This window comes from Lipotes vexillifer, unplaced genomic scaffold (assembly GCF_000442215.2).
Source record: "Lipotes vexillifer unplaced genomic scaffold, Lipotes_vexillifer_v1.1 scaffold1406, whole genome shotgun sequence".
In the NCBI taxonomy this organism is placed as follows: domain Eukaryota; kingdom Metazoa; phylum Chordata; class Mammalia; order Artiodactyla; family Lipotidae; genus Lipotes; species Lipotes vexillifer.
The window spans coordinates 645300-660616 of NW_006798568.1; the positions used below are offsets into that span (position 1 = coordinate 645300).

General features: G+C 37.7%; 1 protein-coding gene across 1 annotated transcript in view; it reads left to right on the top strand.

Moving 5' to 3' along the window:
• Positions 1–15317, top strand: part of LOC103072649 (dynein heavy chain 11, axonemal-like) — a gene marked incomplete at its 3' end in the record, with an annotated part of 92516 nt that overhangs the window by 56719 nt on the left and 20480 nt on the right. Inside the window, exons 15-20 of the mRNA XM_007470604.1 lie at positions 2688–3020; positions 3863–4117; positions 4201–4370; positions 4591–4813; positions 9184–9300; positions 9424–9510. Coding sequence (XP_007470666.1) covers positions 2688–3020; positions 3863–4117; positions 4201–4370; positions 4591–4813; positions 9184–9300; positions 9424–9510 — 1185 coding nt within the window. The remainder of the gene's footprint in view (positions 1–2687; positions 3021–3862; positions 4118–4200; positions 4371–4590; positions 4814–9183; positions 9301–9423; positions 9511–15317) is intronic.

A 15317-nucleotide genomic window follows, 5' to 3' on the forward strand; every position in this document is an offset into this window, starting at 1 on the left:
GGGCCTGGACTTCACCAGGCCAGTGTTTCCCAAGCCAAGTTACCGTTTTTCCACAAGCTGCTCATAGGTGATTGGCACAAAATATCTTTGTGTTTGGAGACAATTGGTTAAACCAGGTTAAATGGACTTTAACATAATAGGTACACTGTGAGTCTCCAAGAATATCCTAAAACACATAGCTCTTTGCTGACTTGGTGATCTTTAGATATCCCAGAACAGCGTTCTCGGGAGGGCCACTTTGGGAAACCTCATTTAAGGTGAGGCCAGGGCAGGCAAGGTCCAAAGCCACAGAGAGTCAGGGACAGGGCCAGAACCAGAGCCCAGGCCCCATACATCTAGGATGCATTGGGAACTAGTGTATTTCTTGTCTGCATAATATTTGAAGATAGCAATCTTCTTAATGATTTCACCTTTAAAGAATGACTTTTTTTTTTTTACATCTTTATTGGAGTATAACTGCTTTACAATGGTGTGTTAGTTTCTGCTTTATAACAAAGTGAATCAGTTATACATATACATATGTTCCCATATCTCTTCCCTCTTGCGTCTCCCTCCCTCCCACCCCTCCAGGAGGTCACAAAGCACCACGCTGATCTCCCTGTGCTATGCGGCTGCTTCCCACTAGCTATCTACCTTACGTTTGGTAGTGAATGTATGTCCATGCCTCTCTCGCTTTGTCACACCTTACCCTTCCCCCTCCCCATATCCTCAAGTCCATTCTCTAGTAGGTCTGTGTCTTTATTCCTGTCTTACCCCTAGGTTCTTCATGACATTTTTTTCCTTAAATTCCATATATATGTGTTAGCATACGTTATTTGTCTTTCTCTTTCTGACTTACTTCACTCTGTATGACAGACTCTAGGTCTATCCACCTCATTACAAATAGCTCAATTTCGTTTCTTTTTATGGCTGAGTAATATTCCATTGTATATATGTGCCACATCTTCTTTATCCATTCATCCGATGATGGACACTTACATTGTTTCCATCTCTGGGCTATTGTAAATAGAGCTGAAATGAACATTTTGGTACATGACTGTTTTTGAATTATGGTTTTCTCAGGGTATATGCCCAGTAGTGGGATTGCTGGGTCATATGGTAGTGCTATTTGTAGTTTTTTAAGGAACCTCCATACTGTTCTCCATAGTGGCTGTACCAATTCACATTCCCACCAGCAGTGCAAGAGTGTTGCCTTTTCTCCACACCCTCTCCAGCATTTATTGTTTCTAGATTTTTTGATGATGGCCATTCTGACCGGTGTGAGATGATTTCTCACTGTAGTTTTGATTTGCATTTCTCTAATGATTAATGATGTTGAGCATTCTTTCATGTGTTTGTTGGCAATCTATATATCTTCTTTGGAGAAATGTCTGTTTAGGTCTTCTGCCCATTTTTGGATTGGGTCATTTGTCTTTTTGTTATTGAGCTGCATGAGCTGCTTATAAATTTTGGAGGTTAATCTTTTGTCAGTTGCTTCATTTGCAAATATTTTCTCCCATTCTGAGGGTTGTCTTTTGGTCTTGTTTATGGTTTCCTTTGCTGTGCAAAAGCTTGAAGTTTCATTAGGTCCCATTTGTTTATTTTTGTTTTTATTTCCATTTCTCTAGGAGGTGGGTCAAAAAGGGTCTTGCTGTGATTCATGTCATAGAGTGCTCTGCCTGTGTTTTCCTCTAAGAGTTTGATAGTTTCTGGCCTTACATGTAGGTATTTAATCCATTTTGAGCTTATTTTTGTGTATGGTGTTAGGGAGTGATCTAATCTCATACTTTTACATGTACCTGTCCAGTTTTCCCAGCACCACTTATTGAAGAGATTGTCCTTTCTCCACTGTACATTCCTGCCTCCTTTATCAAAGATAAGGTGACCATATGTGCGTGGGTTTATCTCTGGGCTTTCTATCCTGTTCCATTGATCTATATTTCTGTTTTTGTGCCAGTACCATACTGTCTTGATTACTGTAGCTTTGTAGTATAGTCTGAAGTCAGGGAGCCTGATTCCTCCAGCTCCGTTTTTCGTTCTCAAGATTGCTTTGGCTATTCGGGGTCTTTTGTGTTTCCGTACAATTTGTGAAAATTTTTGTTCTAGTTCTGTGAAAAATGCCGGTGGTAGTTTGATAGGGATTGCACTGAATCTGTAGATTGCTTTGGGTAGTAGAGTCATTTTCACAATGTTGATTCTTCCAATCCAAGAACATGGTATCTCTCTCCAACTATTTGTATCATCTTTAATTTCTTTCATCAGTGTTTTATAATTTTCTGCATAGGGGTCTTTTGTCTCCTTAGGTAGATTTATTCCTAGATATTTTATTCTTTTTGTTGCACTGGTAAATGGGAGTGTTTTCTTGATTTCACTTTCAGCTTTTTCATCATTAGTGTATAGGAATGCCAGAGATTTCTATGCATTAATTTTGTATCCTGCTACTTTACCAAATTCATTGATTAGCTCTAGTAGTTTTCTGGTAGCATCTTTAAAGAATGACTTTTGAATGTATCTTATAAGTGAACTAAATGTTACAAAATTCTGCTTAGATCATTGCCATCTAGCTTAAGATTCTACAACTAAGCATTTGAATGTTTCTATGCTGTGCCCCCAAGTGTAGCCCCTTCAACAAGCCATTTAAATGGACAGCTTTTGTTTTTATACTCACTATTGTCTATACTGGTTTATTAATACTTGTCTGTTTGTAGGAAAATAGGAAGCTGTTCAGAGCCACTCCTTCTCTGGATGCTTGGAAGATTTATGTAGAATTCATTGATGACATCGTGGTGGAAGGCTTTTTTCAAGCAATAATGCATGACTTAGAGTTCTTCCTGATGAACACAGAGAAACAACTGAAATCTGCACCGTTTTTTCAAGCACAGATGATCTTAATGCCTCCGAAGATTCTGTTTAAACCTTCTTTAGAAAGAGAGGCTGGGGATGGCTTCTATGATCTGGTGGAAGAAATGCTGTGCAGTAGTTTCAGAATGTCTGCCCAGATGAAGCGAGTAGCAGCACATCTGGAAACAGCAAATTACCAGGTATGTTCTTTGTAAATGGGTATTACATTTATTGTGAATTATATACACATTAATAGATTAAGAGAGTATAACTACGTTTATTGGTAGTATTACTGAATACTGAATGCAGAGAACAGAATCCAAAGAAATCAGCACTGAACAGGAAACATTACTCTAAAAAAATTCAACATATTTACATATATGTTAACCAATTTCACACATCTCTTTAGAGTTACAAATAAATGCCAAGCTAATTGCAAAGCTTTTAATCTGAATATACTTCAATTTTGAGTTCTAGTGTTCTCCATTCTAATGTCCACTGTTTTTTGCTGTATTTACATCATGTATGATTAATTTTGTTTGTATTTAACGTAAAAGCAAGATACTGTGAGCGGATCCTGAGGCAGCCAGGAAAATCAGGAATTTTAGAACAGCTCTTTAAAATAGTATAAAGCCACATGAAAGAAAATGCCTCATTCCTAGATATATAAATGCAAAAGAGAAAATATTAAGAAGCAATATTTCCGATGAAAAGACAGAGAAGGATATAGAGGGTTGCAATTTCCCAGGATTCAAAAAAAATGTGCTTACTCAACTACCCAGTCATTTGAATTCTGAACGCCCATACATATACATATATATTAATTACAGTTATGATTAATTATAAAATTAGCTTTTATATTAATGATTCAAAATAAATTGGGGTAATGGGGAGCGCAAGGAAAGGAGAAGTGGGAAAAGCAACACAGTTTTTTTATTTTACCAACTATTCTTTTGAAGAATGGCCTTGGATAATGTTAGGTTGCACATAATTGATAGAGCAGGGTTGGCTTTAATAAATGCTTGGTTCTCCCCTCATTTAGAATGATATGGACAATATGCTGGGCCTGGTGGAGGTCAGGCAGGAGATCATGAAGAGAGTGGCAGACGTCATCAACAAAGTCTTGGACTTCAGAAACACCCTGGACACATACGCTTACCTCTGGGTGGATGACCGGACCGAGTTTATGAAGCGCTTCCTCCTGTATGGCCATACTGTGTCATCTGAGGAGACAGGGCCTCACGCAAATGAAGACATTCCCGGACAACCACCAACACTCGAAAAATTCAAAGAACAGGCAAGGCAAACCCTCTGCATTTATGTAGTTACTAGCTTTTGATTGAGTTGTTATACAGTGACTATTTTTTTTTCTAATTATAGATTGACATTTATGAGGCTTTGTATGTTCAGATGAGCAAGTTTGATGACTTCAGAGTGTTTGACGGTTGGTTCAAGGTGGACATGAAGCCTTTCAAAGTGAGCTTGCTAAACATTATCAGGAAATGGAGCTGGATGTTTCAGGAGCATCTTTTGAGATTTGTCATTGACAGGTAGTCTTTGGTATTTGGAATTATAACTTTTAACACCTGACTCCTTCTTAAAATTGAGATATTAATTTTAAGAGCATTAAAACTGCCAGTTCTATAAGAGAGATAGCAAGTAATGTTTAATTAGGTAAATAGTGAAAATTAGATTCAGTCAGAAGTTATACTTCTGAATGTTTTAATGAGCTTAATTTGTGTTTGTATGTGTGTATACATGTTTTTATAGTCTGAATGAGCTACAAGAGTTTATAAAGGAGACAGATGCTGGACTTCAGAGAGAATTAAGTGAAGGCGATCACGATGGTTTAGTTGACATTATGGGGCATCTTCTGGCTGTAAGAAGCCGACAGAGAGCTACTGATGAACTCTTTGAACCACTAAAAGAAACCATCACACTACTGGAAACATATGGCCAGAAGATGCCTGAGCAGATCTATGCTCAGCTAGAGGTCAGTGAGGTGCTAAAATAACCATGATTACCATAAACTGAGCATCTCCTGTTCTTCACATGCACTGTCTTATGACACCCTCATAAACACCCTATACTGTAGATATTAATGTTTTCATTGTACAGCTTAGGAATCTGAAGCTTAAAGGGACCTAGTAATTTTCTCAAGGTCACACAAGTAGGAAAGCCAGCCCACATGAACCTAGGGGTGTTTCATGCCCACGTCCTCGCTCTGCCTGACTGTACTCCACTGCCTTCACGTTAGAAGGTATTCAGGTAATAGAGAGCTTCTAAGTTACTTTTTTGGGTTCCACTTATATCATCACTTTCACATGTGAAACAAATTCCAGCTCTCTTTCATTTAAATTGCCTGTCAGTTGAGAAGTGTCCTAGTCTTTGGAAACATATCATGGACATGTTAAGAAAGAATAAGTAAAGCCCAGTTTGGCTGGAGAAGTCACTTTCCTAAACAGGATTTCTGTGTCATCCTCCTCTTTCCGTGTTCTGGAATGACTTGGTGGCTGCTGTGTGCCAAACGATGTACAAAGTCTTTGTAGTTATAACTGAAATCACGAATAAAAATCTCACAGTTGAGGCTCTATTCCCATGCCCATATTGAGTTTCTGTAGATAGTTTGTATGTTTATGTCATCCACCAGCTTCCAGGGTGAGCTTAGGTTTAACCGTGCAGTGTGATCGGTGGACACATTAACTAAAGAGCTTTTATTGAATTCTGTCTAGTTCAGTGATTAGAGCATGGAACTCAAACTTAGATTTGTTTTCTGCTAGTCCATCTCATCTGCTTGCCTCAGAGCATGTCTTCTTCGGTAAAATATCCCTCAAGATCCCTCACTTTTTAAATTTGTATATATTGTCTCCAGTGCCCCATTTTTTAAAAAATTGAGGTAAAATTCACAGTTCACATAACGTAAAAGTAACCATTTCAAAGTGTGTGGCATTTAGTACATTCAGGAGGTTGTGTAATCACTGCCTGTCTCTAGTTTCAGAACATTTTCCTCACCCCCAAAGAGACTCCATAGCCATTAGTTGTCATTCCCCACTCCTTCCCTACTACCTGCCACCAGTCCGGGGCTACTGCTGATCCTTTCCTGTCTTTACGGGTTTACTTACTGTAGATACTTCATGCAAGTGGAATTATACAATATGTGACCTTTTGTATCTGGCTTTTCTCACCTGGCATGACGATTTTGAGGTTCATTAACGTTGTAGCATATATCACTACTGCATTCCTTTTTATGGCTGAATAATGTTCCATTGTGTGTGTGTGTGTTTGTGTGTGTGTGTGTGTGTGTGTGTATGTATGTATGTGTGTATATACACACATACACACATATACAGTTTGTTTAGCCTTTCACCCATTGAAGAATATTGGGGCTTTTTTCATCTTCTGACCATTGTGAATAATGCTGCTGTGGACATGAGTGCACAAGTGTTTTGAGTACCTGTTTTCAGATCTTTTTGGAAAACACCTAGGAGCGGAATTGCTGGGTCGTATGGTAATTCCAAGTTTAACTTTTTGAGGAACCACCAAAATGTTTTTCACAGCAGCTGCTCCATTTTATATTCCTCATTTTGTTTTGTGAGGATGAAGTGCAACAATGTATTTATAGATGCTCTCTTGACTACAAAGAATTACTATATATGAATTATTAGATTCTGTGTAAGTATAAAACTGGCTTTAGAACTGAAAATCCAGTTAGACATGGAGTGAGAGATGATGTGGATAGATACATAACAAGAGTGAGAGTTGAAATAGTTAACAGTAGAACACACTATAAATGTCTCTTTTTAGGAAGATTGGGATATTCCTTGAGTCAGACCTTGAACCTTAAAATTTTATGTCATATAGAGAAACCAGTCATAACACAAGTAATTGATGGGAGATTATGGCCATGGCCTCCAGAATTTGTATTATAAAACTTTGGCTCCCACTTCACTAAAGCTAGATTCCATTCATTTCTCTTGTCTGTTTTTAGGTCTTTAACAAATGTTCCTGATACATATGACACCTTATTTACATTGTTCAACAGTAAGCTAATTAGGAGAGTGTAACGACGCAGACATGTTTGATCAGGTCACTTAGTTCTGACTGTTGTCTTAGTTGTTTATGAAAATGGAGGTGTATGTATTCAGTTTCAGTGCTGTGGTCAGGTGGAAGATTTAAACATCTTTTATGTGTTTCTTAGTTTATATGCTTTGCTAATGGACTCTTTGTGTTTCCAAGATGAATAAAAGCAAATGTGCTATTCTGCCTTTTTTCTATAAAAATAAAAGTTTGGCTCACTAAGGTTTTTGCAGTATTGAAAATATTAGGCTTTTCAATATTTCAGAAGTGAGACACACTCTTAGCTCTGTGTGTGTCTCAATGTTGGTAATTCAGGCTGGTCAGGGGGAAAAATAAGATTTACAGGCAGTTCAGGCTGCTCGTGGAGGATAACAGTGTCCCAATTTTGTTTTAATTTAAGCAATTTGTGAGAGTTGCTGTTTCTCCTTCATAGTCATTAGCAGTCATAACATTTCCCAAAACTTGCCTGTGCTTGGTTTGATGCTAAAAAAGCCCCTAGGCATGGCTTTGTCCTCACACCCTATCTATAGTGTGCTCTGAAGCTAAATTACACTTCTGATCTATAGATTTTATCAAGTCCCTTCCCTGTTAAGAAACCTTCATTGACTGTCTCTAGCCTCAGAATCTTGTCTGTAGAGACAAGAGACAATTTCTGTAGAGCCCACACTCTCACCCCATCCTGCATTGGAAATCTTACCTCACGGGATGTTGAAGGGTCTCACCCTCATCTCTGCCTGTGGAAATCCAGTCATTGTTTTGCGCCTCTGATGCAGTGTTCGTTCCTTGAGTGGATCAGTATTAGTTCAACTTTGGAGGTCATCTGATCTTTTGGTTTTCAATGAAAGTTTATTTTTATCCAGTGGAAGATTCTTTGGAATCCCCAAATATAAAGCAGGTAACAGCAGGTCTAGTGTCATTGCAGAAGGTTAAGGTTAAGGAGCCTGGACCCACTGATGTGACCTCTTCACGTCTTCTCTCCCATGGCCCCGAAGGGACTCCCTGTGACATTTAGGTTCCATGGGGTCAATTGGAAATGTAAAGTGACACTCTGGACAGATGAGGATGCAGAGTTTTGATGAGAAGATGGATGGAAGAGCAAGATGAAAAACAAGGTGCTTTAGAGCTCAAGTCTTTTAGTTCCTGGCCTGGTCGGGTATTGCCATTGTGACACCACGTTGCCTCCCAAGCATTTTAATTCCATAACATATAGACCTCCTGATCAAAGTTAACACATTCTGTCATGTAGAATAGTTATTTTGTGTACCTCTCATTCACTCTGACAGATGATACAGCAGTTTAAATCTCAAGAATGTGTTTTATCTTTGTAGCCCTCCTCCACCACTCAGGTACAATTTATACTTAGCACAACGCACTGTTCATAATTGGCAGTTACCAAATCATTCATCAGATATTTATCAGGGTTACAAAATAGTCTTTGGAACCTATTTTTGTGCTTCAGCAACACAAGTAGAGTCCCGTCACCATGGGTGGTTTTGTGTGACAAAACAATTTCAGTGTCCTGGGAGATGACACAGAGAAACAATGCTTTCTTAGTCTGGACACAAGGAATGCTTTTCAACAGCAGTTAAGCACAAGGGCTCTTCAAAGAAAGTAATTTGCTGTTGTCCTAGTTGCATTGTAGTCAGGGACAGCAGAGTTGAGTTGCTACCTGAACAATTCATGGCTGCTTTTGTCCTCCATCAAGTAGGAATTAACCATCCCTTCCCTTTGCCTCATCTTACTTCAAAAACCCTAGTCATTTAAAATTAACCCAAATGTTCAAATTCTCCATCCAAACCAAGTAAAAACACAGCTTTGGGAGCCAGAGGAAAACGAAGGATAAGATTGATTCACATTTTCATCTCTGCCCACCAGATTCAGAGCGTCTTTTTTTCGCTTGCTAAATTGCTAAACATGGCTCCACTTCTAGCTGTTAGATCAGCAAAGTCATTTTCAGAGCACTTTAATGTTATTCCCTCAATAGTAAAACAATTTGGAAATTTCTGTTTATTTTGAAAAGGTTTTCATTTATGCTGAGGTAGATCTTATACCAGAGGACAGCTCTGGTTTACGCTTGGAAGATGTGACTCCAAAGGTGCCAGTGGGATTCAGCCTGGCTCTAGGTGTTTTAGTCCCTTTACTCTTTTTGGGAGTAAACTCTTTCTCTTAGACAAGAATGAAAGGATGTCATGAGTTAGTGGAAAGAGATTAGAAAAATTTAATCCTGTGGAGTAGATTTGTTTTAGGTATTGAAATAACTTCCCATTTGCACCTTTGTTTTTGTAGGAATTACCTGAAAGATGGAAAACTACCAAAAAGATTGCAGCAACTGTCAGACATGAAATCTCACCTCTCCAAAATGCGGAAGTCACTCTTATAAGGAAAAAATGTATTTTGTTTGATGTAAGCTAGCTAGCAAGCTTTGTGGTTTTCTGTTGTTCTGGTTTTTTTTTTTAAAGAAGGGTTTTATAAGGCTAATTGAAGCTATTTGAGATTCACTTTCAGTTTTTTTTCTTCCTTGATCAGGAGAAGCAGGCAGAGTTCAGAGAGCGATTCAGACTCTATGCTCCTCTTCATTTTAATGCAGAAAATCCATATGGAGTACTTGATAAGGTAATGCTGATCTCAATTATCTTGTGTGTTATAATAGCTATTTCAAAAACTAAATTTGGAGACTGAGATACTGCTCTATTTTGCCTTAGTTTTGCAATTAGTTATGGGTTGAGAATTAACTATTTAAAACCCAGTTACAGTTTTCCCCAAGTAAAATATATTGTGATTTAAATGTCTCTCCAGAAATTATATTGTGATTTAAATCATGTCATCATCAAAGTACTCATACTAGTGAAACTAACAAATACTATTATTCTTTATTTTGTTTTATTTTACTTTATTTTTTTAATTGGAGTAAAATTGGTTTACAGTGTTGTGTTAGTTTCTGTTGTGTTAGTTTTTTTATCTGACAAACAGTGAAGTGAATCAGCTATATGTATAACATATATCCCCTCCCTCTTGGACCTCCCTCCCACCCTCCCCCCGTCCCACCGATCTAGGTCATCACAGAGCACTGAGCTGAGCTCCCTGTGCTGTACAGCAGGTTTCCATTAGCTATCTATTTTACACATGGTAGTGTATTTATGTCAAACCTAATCTCCCAGTTCATCCCACCCTCCCCTTCCCCGCCGTGTCCACATGTCTGTTCTCTACATCTACGTCTCTATTCCTACCCTACAAATAGGTTCATCTGTACCATTTTTCTAGATTCCACATATATGCGTTGATATACGATATATGTTCTTCTCTTGACATATAAACACTTTATACGTCAAGAACTTTATTAAACATATTATTTACATTATTTCTTTCAGTTCTTGCAATATCTCTCTGATTTACCTTCTCTTCGTCTTTTTTTAGATAAAGAAACAATCATGTATAATTGAGTAACTTGTTGGAGGTAACAGTTAGTGACAGAATCAGTATTAAAATTCTAGCTGTCTACTTTTTTTTTTAATGAGGAATATTAACCATTATACTATTTCCCATGTGATACTTTGTTAGTAACTCTTAATCATAGTAAGGAAAGCCTGTAACTTTTTCATTTTTTTTTCTCTGATTTATGTTTACTGCCTCATCCTATACTTTCTCCTTAGGTCTGATTCCGTGTCCTCTCCCCGACCCCCGACTACACATTCTATCTGCCCCCATGCCCACTCCCCAAGTATGTGTTATGTGGTTTTCTGGAGGTGGCTAGTGTTTCAGGGAGTTTCAAATGAATGCCCATAACTTATTCTTAATTCTGGATACAAATATTATTGAGTCATTTAATCCTAGGTTATAATGAACTACTTTATTATAATTGACTATGAATGACCGTAATAGGCAAATAATCCGAAAATGGTGAATAATTCATGAGGATTGAAAAAATGCTTTAAACTTTTATTAGAAAAATAATATCTTTGTTTATCTAAGAATTCTTAACCTAGCAGCCAAAATGAGAAAGTGACTTTGAAGTTTGCATTGGGGGCTGGGAGTTTTTCTGAGTTCATCTAGGCTGCCATCCTGATTTGACTTCATGCTGGAGATAGCCTTTCCTTCTTAGACTGCTGTAAAACTTGGAACTGCCAGTTTTTACTTCTCTTTCCAAATTTTGGATTGAATTTAGTTTTAACTGCTTTCAGCCATTCAGAAAACACCATTCAATAGCATGAGGTCTTCTCTTTCATTTGGCTAAAGAAAAGTGGTTAATATATTCACTGAAAAGGGAGTTGGTTAGAGTATGCGATAGACTTGGTTTTTTTAAAAAGATTATATCTAAACTGCAGGTGGTCTGAACAGATTGTGGATATGGAGGCATTTTTACTTGACTAACCAATGTGCTGTGTGTAAACATTTACTGCAGTTATCATTTATTGACTCCTACCATTTGCATGCTATACTATAACACCATATAGTTACATATTTAAAAGGCAGATATTTATCATACCTACAAAATGTGTTGAGGATGTTTTGAATATAGTAGGACTCGGTTACCTTTATCTTGAAGTCTTTTTCTTGTGTGTTTGTTCAGCAAGCATATCTAGTGTTTATCTAACTAGATTCAACCAAAGTCATGTGTATGTTTGTTCTGGGCTGGTATGGTAGGTCCTAGTACTCAAGGCACCTCACTCCAAAAGATGGAAACCATTGATCCTCCAAGAACAGGGGAGTGGTGTAGTAAATCTCTCCTTTTATAACTGATACCTTGTTAAATTTATATTATGTGCTATTGTTTCTTCATAGCCAAAGATACAGTGAACAGTTGAATTAAAATAACTGGATCTACATTTCTAGGAATAATTGAATTAGTATAACTAATAGGAAAAATAATTTTAAATAAATAAAAGGGCTGTTGGCTCTGGGGAGCGTGGTTGACTAGACATTTTGAAAATCCATCTTGTAAAACAGATGCTGAAACATGTTCACAAATATGTAACTTGAAATCTATTGCTGATCTCCCAAGAAAGCAAGAGGCAGGGAAATAGAGTAGCTGAAACCAGGATGGAAAGCGGTGGGAAACATAAAAGCCTGTGCTGCTGTAGGGGTAAATCAAAGTACCAGAACTCTAGAACTTTGTGATTAACCCTTTCAGGACAAACTAGGAGATGCTTTTAAGAGGTTACACCCTTAGTGAATGGGTGGGCTGGGAAAAATCTGCAGCCTGCACAGGGAGCCTATGAGATGACCCATCAGACCTTGCTCTGAATAGGGCGAAGAAAATAGAAAAGGATCCTCTGGGAATCGGTAAACATAGGTCTGTTCTCGCAAGGGTTATGGTGTAATTTTATACTACCCCTATGGTTAAGGAATTTCCAGGCCAGGAAACTGATATGGTTACAGGCAGCTCTTCTTAGCACCGAGTAGAAGCAAATCCAGATCTTCTCTGGGTAGAAGAGAATAAGGTGCTCTTATTCTAATCTCCTCAGGGGTCCAACAGATTAAATTCAGTTAAATTTGAGTTTACAATAAAACAAACACACCATCATGCATAAGGGCCAACAGAAAGAGCAAACCACAGATACAGACCCATATGAAATGTCAGATATTAGAAGACATTTATTGGGACTTCCCTGGTGGTCCAGTGGTTAGGACGCCGAGCTTCCACTGCACAGGGCATGGGTTTGATCCCTGGTCAGGGAACTAAGATCCTGCATGTGGCACAGCCAAAAAAAAAAGAAGAAGAAGACATGTATTCAGGAAATAAAAGATTAACATTGAAAAAAATGAGCAAGTTCTCAGTTTTGAGACTATCAGAAATGATCAACGGAGTTTGAAAAAGGGTCAGAAACTTATGGAAATGAAAAATAAAAGATACAACTCAGCAGGGGTTAAAGAACTAATTGAAGAGAGGATTAGTGAAATGCAAATGACATTGGAAGAACTCACTTAGAAGGCAGCACATAGTTGAAAGGAGATGCAGAATACAAAAGAGATTAAGAGACACAGAGTAAGAAGTTCGAATGATGTCTAACTCTTTTACTCACACTTCCTGGAAGAGAGAATACACAGAATATTAGACAAGCAATAGAGATGTAGTAGCTGAGATTTTTCTAGAACTGGTCAAAGCATGAATCAATAGATTGAGGAAATTCACTGACCGCCAACCAGAATAAATACAAAGTCAACATCTAGACACATCACAATGAACTACAGAATACCAAAGGCAAAGAGAAGACCTTTAAAGCAACCAGATAGAAAAGACAGATTACCTGTTCGAAATGATGTCTGGGCTAAGAGCATATTTGTCATCAGCAACAATGGAAGCCAAAAGGTAGTGGATGATTTTTTCCCAATTCTCCTGTGTAAAGTTTTATTTCATTAACAAGAGTATATTTCAGATAAACAAAAATAGTACATTAACCACCAATAAATCATCACTGAAATAAGTTCCAGTGTGTATATTATAAGAAAAGAGAGGACAAACAAAGCCAAATTTGATTCTCAATGTAATTAGAAAAGACTAGTTATACTGACAAATCTCTGTTGGAAAATCAACAATCTTAGGAATAAATAGGGAATGATAGTACAGAAAGAGCAGAAATTCAAAAGATCATAGAATGCAATCAATAAGAAATTTAAAATTTAAGCAAAATGGATATATTTCTGGAAAAATATAATTCACTAAAACTATCTCAAGAAGTAACACAGGGACTTCCCTGGTGGCACAGTGGTTAAGAATCTGCCTGCCAGTGCAGGGGACACGGGTTCGAGCCCTGGTCCGTTTCCTTCACAAGATATGGGAAGTTTTCACCCATTATTTCTTCAAATAAGATTCCTACCCCTTTCTCTCTCTACTCTTTCTCTGGGAAGTTGTTATACATAAGATTCATAGTAACCACTAAGCAAAAGCCTATAGTAAATACACATAAGATAAAGAGCAAGGAATATAAACATACCACTAAAGAAAGTCATTGAACTACAGAGGAAGAGAGCAAAAGAGAGGAACTACTAAAAAAAGTCAGAAAACAATTAACAAAATGGCAATAAGTATATACCTATCAAGACTAACCCCGTGCGCCACAATTACGGAGCCTGCACTCTAGAGCCCGCGAGCCACAGCTACTGAGCCTGCACACCTAGAGCTGGTGCTCCACAACAGGAGAAGCCACCACAATGAGAAGCCCGCGCACCTCAACGAAAAGTAGCCCCTGCTCGCCGCAACTAGAGAAAGCCTGCGCACAGCAACGAAGACCCAATGCAGGCAAAAATAAATAAACTAATTAATTAATAAAAAAGAACACAGCTGAATAGTCCTATAACTATGAAAAATTAACCAGTAGGAAAATAAAAAGATAAACCATTAATTTAAAACAGAAAGAACAGCAGGCCCTGATAGCATTACAGGTTAATTCCAAGAAGCTTTCAAGAAACAGATCTCACTCATGTGATTCCAGAGACCAGAAGAAGAAAGAACACTCAAAAATTACTCTATGAAGCATGTCTTATTTTTGTGAAAGGACAGTATGAGAAAGGAAAAATGATAAGCCATTCTTTTTTTCTTTTTATAAATTTATTTTTGGTTGCACCGGGTCTTCATTGCTGCATGCAGGCTTTGTCTCTAGTTGCTGCGAGCGGGGGCTACTCTTCCTTGCCGTGCACTGGCTCCTCATTGCAGTGGCTTCTCTTGTTGCAGAGCATGGGCTCCAGGCACGTGGGCTCAGTAGTTGTGGCTCGTGGGCTCTAGAGCACAGGCTCAGTAGTTGTGGCACACGGGCTTAGTCGCTCTGCGGCATGTGGGATCTTCATGCACCAGCGATTGAACCCATGTTCGCTGCATTGGCAGGTGGATTCTCAACCCCTGCACCACCAGGGAAGTCCTGATAAGCCACTCTTTTTGGTACACATAGATGCAAACTAACTAAGCAAAAAGTAATCAAATAATCCAATTTATAAATAGTTTGGGTTCATTCCAGGGAAATGTTTAACATTAGAAAATGAATATAATTCATCATATTAACAGATTAAGAGAAAAGTCATATAGCCATCTTAAGAAATGCCAAAAGATCTTTAGGTATCATTTCAACATTCATTCATGATAGAAACTCTTGGAAGACATTTTTAACCCATTAAAGGATAATGAAACTATATAAAACATTTATACCAGGGGGCGTAAAAATCCTAGTAGCATTAGTGCTAATGGTGAAATTCAGGAAAATCCCACATAACCATCAGCAGTAGAATAAATTAATTGTAGTTTATTCATACTAGGTAGTACTATAAAGTAGTAGAAATGAATGAACTTCATACATACTCTTCATGAATAAGTAGATGTCCCTCAAAAATAAATATTAAAATGTCTTAATATATAGTATAAAGCTATTCATATAAATTTTAAGACATAAATTTTAACAGTTTAGCATTTAGCAGTACAAACATGTATTAAA